This window comes from Tachysurus vachellii, chromosome 25 (assembly GCF_030014155.1).
Source record: "Tachysurus vachellii isolate PV-2020 chromosome 25, HZAU_Pvac_v1, whole genome shotgun sequence".
In the NCBI taxonomy this organism is placed as follows: domain Eukaryota; kingdom Metazoa; phylum Chordata; class Actinopteri; order Siluriformes; family Bagridae; genus Tachysurus; species Tachysurus vachellii.
This window is the reverse complement of record NC_083484.1, coordinates 10311578-10316138: the sequence shown is the minus strand read 5'-3', so window position 1 is coordinate 10316138 and position 4561 is coordinate 10311578. Positions and strand designations below refer to the sequence as shown.

Genomic DNA, 4561 nt, shown 5'->3' with positions numbered 1-4561 from the left:
CGTTTCCATCTAAGTTTTTCTAACAGTTTGAGGAAATGCTTTGCACATAACGTATACAGTATTTATATTCCTCACTACAGTATCTCAATATAATAAACACAGAATTACTGAATGAATCTCTTCTCATGTTCTCAAATCAGTTCCAAAATTGTTGAATTCTTTGGGATATAAGTCGACTGTAGAATTAATGGTATAAAAAATGTTATAAAAATGTGTATATACAATGAAGATTACACAGATATTCAGATTTTTTCACAAGTTTCGAATTTTTAGAAAGCTTTTAATGAGAGATCTTATATAACTTTTATATAACTGGAGAATTTGTCATCCCTCGTCATGAGAAAAGCCAGTGTGTTTTCAACACAAAGAGTTGCTGATCTTTAGTTGATGGATATAAAATTACAAAAGCTTTTAAAAATACCAGCACAAATACAGCCATGTCTGTTAAAAAAACAGAAAGTTGGATGTACTGTTCGTCAGCTTTTAGATGTCAGGATGGAAAAGATTTGAATTTCCCAAAAACATATTTTCAGGCATCAGCCTTTCTTCAGTGATTAATCTCACCTAGATACTGTAGATTTATTACTTAAAACTGTTGCTGTAATCATAAAGACTTTAATGCTCTTTCAACACACCTAGTACAGTACACATTTGTAGAAGAGCAATGTCATATAATCACACTATCTAGTGTCATCCAGTAAAGAATTGCTTCCCTTTCCGTGTCTGGTTCCTCTTAAAGTCTCTTCATGTTGTCTTTTTTTTTTTTTTGCCTTTGCCCTTGTCGCTTCATTAGGGATCTAAATATAAATCCATTTCTGGAAATTTTTTTTTGTAAATCAGCTTTGTAATGTTGTCTAATGTTAAAATTGCTATACAAATTGAAATGAAGATGCCAACCCAGAAACTGTTTAGAAAAAAAAAACAATAGAATCAAAAAGAACCATTTAAATGAGGCCAAGCCACAAAATGCAGCCCTGGTGATCTTAACAAAGCAAGCAGATTGTATACAAGTAAAAACAAACACCTGATATCCAGTGTAAAATATAGCAGTGATCGTTGATGTTCTTGGGGCTGTTTTGTGGCTGGGGATCTTATGAAATGTGTTTACATCATGAATTCTGTACTATAATATTGTAATCCAATATTTTAAACTAGCCACAAGCGCCCCAAACATTCATAGTCAATAATTACAAAAGGTGAAAATAAAACTATTACAATGACTGTCTCGGTCTCAGTCTAGGTCCTAATGATAACCTGTGGTCTTAATTTGAGAGAAAAGAAATGGTCCAAGATCCCACTACAATACTTTCCAATCTTGTTAGACCATACAGAATCTGACCCAGGGCTGTGATTATGTTCAGGGAAGAATTCATCAAATATTAATTGTGCATAAAGCAGCATTTATCAGAAAAAATAACCTTGCTTTAAAATAAATAAATAGTACAGTGAAATAGTTTAAAAGAACTAGTCCGAGTCACCATTTTTAACCTCATTTAACCTCAAAATAGATTTGTTTTAGAGGTTTAATATAAAATATGTTCCTATCATAACTGGGAAAATAGCTCTCTAAAGTAAAATTAAAGTACTCTTGTCAAACATTTAAAATCTACAGGAAACTATGAATGTTCTTGTGGCCCACTAGATGGCAATTATGTGCTTTATTGAAGGGCCAAGTTTTACAATGATGCAGAATCAGATGGGAAATAAGTGCTGGTTTAAAACACTTTGGCCTTATTGCTTTTTGATGAACTATATATCAAGAGTGTTAAAGAAATAAAATCAATCAAGTCAAACATAAATTCGATGATGTGATTCCATACAGCTGTTAACTTTGTCTTTATTTTTTTTTTCTTTCTTTTTAAGTTAACATTAAAATACCAAAATAAAATAACACTTTCTCCATAACATCAAACAAATTTCTGACATCTGATATGGCGTAGTTTGAGATTTTCCTGGTATAATTAAGTAGTGCTTTCTGTACTACTTCCTGTTGGCACTTCTGGGAAGGAACTCGATGGAACCGAAAGGTTGTATCGTCTTAAAGAAACATGTTTTAAATCCTACATTTTATAAAAGACTAAGCATACTCAAAAATTCTTTACTAAAAAAGCAGTGAGTACAAGCTGAGAGAATCATGGCAATTAAAAAAAGCCTGTGCATAGAAACAGGCTTGTAGTTCAAATCACATTACATGCACTAACAAATGAATAATCTGAAATACATGTGTGTATGTCTGTCCAGTAGGCCCAAAACACTCGTTGAGCACAGTAAATACACACACTGATTATTGCACCCACTCTCTCTCACACACACACACACACACACACACACACAATTATCAATAGATTTACATCAATTAAAACTAACATATACAAGCGTTTCTCTATCAAATGGTTGAGGATGACACTTGTGTATTTTAATGATGAAGCACAACAGCTAATACACACACACACACACACACACACACACACACACAAACATACAGAGAGTACAGTAAGTACTGGTTGTTCCTGTTGTGGTTTGACCCTGAATGTTTTTTTGGCGAAATGATTAAAGCAAACTTCTGTGAGCGACGACACTTGTGCTCCAAACCTACTGCACGCTGCCACACATAAGGATGTGACATACCTTGTAAACATTTTATGTTTTGTAGCTCTTTGAACTTCATTGTGGAAGCTTCAAAAAAAAAAAAAGAAAGAAAAAAAAGAAAAAAGAAAAAAAGGAGTCCAGCTTGAAGACATATATATGCATTGCCACATACAAATTGTAGTCACATCGACTGGGATAAATCACAAACACTCATCCGTGTAGGCAAACATTTGCATCAACGTGCATGTAGACTGTAGCAACAGGGCCACACACAAACACAGACACAAACACACACACACAAACACACACATAAACACACACACAAACAAACACACACACAAACAAACACACACACAAACACACACACACACAAACACACACACAAACACACACACAAACACACACACAAACACACACACAAACACACTCTACAGAAACATGCACTTTTTCTTAAAAATTGAGAAATGAATAATAGAAGATTAGAAGTTTGATTCAATGCAAACGGTAAAAATATGCTCATTCCGGTTAAGCTTTTTCCTGAGCGATTATTCTTTCTAACATGTACACACGTACACATACACACTCGAAACAAAGGTACAAATATATCTGACAGAAACTACTACTGTCTATGAGCAGAATAGTACTGAACTCATAATAATGCAGTAAAACAGTGTGCAATATATACAAAAATTCAAATATAATCTTTTTTTTTTTTTTTTTTTTTTTTAAATTCACATAAATAGCTAAAATGACATAACATGCTATGTTGCTGAGGGCCAAACTTTGCCAATAAAGGGGGGTGGCTTCATGACTGGCACTGACTACATCAGCTGCAGGTCCAGATAAGCTCCTCCTCCCAGACTCTGATCTGCAATAGGTTGTTTGGCTGAGAGCAGAGGGGGAAGAGTAACCAAGGCTTCACTGTTGCTGGGCTGTGAAAGAGAAAGAAAGAAATATTACTATTTATAACTTGCACGGCTAGTTTAACCTCGGCACCATTTTGTAGCACGACACACAAAACCTCATTAACAGATAAGAGTCCTTTACATGCGTATTACAAAAGCATGTATTCGGTGTTGAATTCAGCATGCAGTGTAGCAGTCATTTAAAATCCCTTTTTCAAAATGTGACCGTTAAACCAGGTACATGCTAAATTCATGGTTGTTTGTGTTGTGTAGGGGTAAAGGACACAGAAGAGCCGCATTTTATCATCGTTCGATGAATTGTTTATTTGTAATTTATATTTCCCTGTTTCAAGGTGAATCCGTTCTCAGAAGGTATTTCGGCTCCAGGTTGCCACATCTGGCTAAACCATGCAATTTAAATAAATATATTTTAATATTTAAAATAATTCTATTCAATGAATCGAGCAGTGCTTACAGCTGCTGGTTAATGATCAGAAAGGTCTTTTAATATAAGATAATGATCAAGCCAGGGGTGAGAGTGGCAAGGAAAAGGTCTCGGGATGGCAGGAAGCTGCAGTGAAGTGGCACCCAATATGCGTTCAAATAAAAGCAAATGAATTAATAACTTAATGAATAAATTAACATCTGGATTGCAGGTACAGGTAAAATTCACCCAATACTACAACTTGATGTTTATGAGTATTCATGGGCCTGGAATCTACTTGATACTACAACCCAGTGTGGTCCAGTTTCAAATGGAATGGTTGAACATTTTTGTAGGTTCATGCTAGTTGGCTTAAAGGCCAGGTATTGCTGTGTCTCTGATTTTTTTATTCAAGTTTCTGTATCTTTCACTTGGGTTAAAGTTTTGGGTCAACTTATATTATGTCTAATATCCTGCAGTTCTATTGAGTGATCAGAAACTAATGCTCATCCTAGAGAGTATACTGAAAAATCATTTATTTTATTGTTACCATGCTCACAGGAACAAATTGTTCGAACATCAACAAAAAGTTATGAAATCATATTTATAAGAATGCCTGTTGAGCATCAGACGTATGCATACG

General features: G+C 34.6%; 1 protein-coding gene across 2 annotated transcripts in view; it reads right to left on the bottom strand.

Annotated features, from left to right (window-relative positions):
* Window positions 1–1809: 1809 nt before the first annotated feature.
* esrp1 (epithelial splicing regulatory protein 1) overlaps window positions 1810–4561 on the bottom strand; it is a 20751-nt gene continuing 17999 nt past the window's right edge. For both annotated transcript variants that reach the window (XM_060861495.1, XM_060861496.1), the window contains exon 15: window positions 1810–3521. In XM_060861495.1, coding sequence (XP_060717478.1) covers window positions 3411–3521 — 111 coding nt within the window. In that variant the 3' untranslated portion in view covers window positions 1810–3410. The remainder of the gene's footprint in view (window positions 3522–4561) is intronic.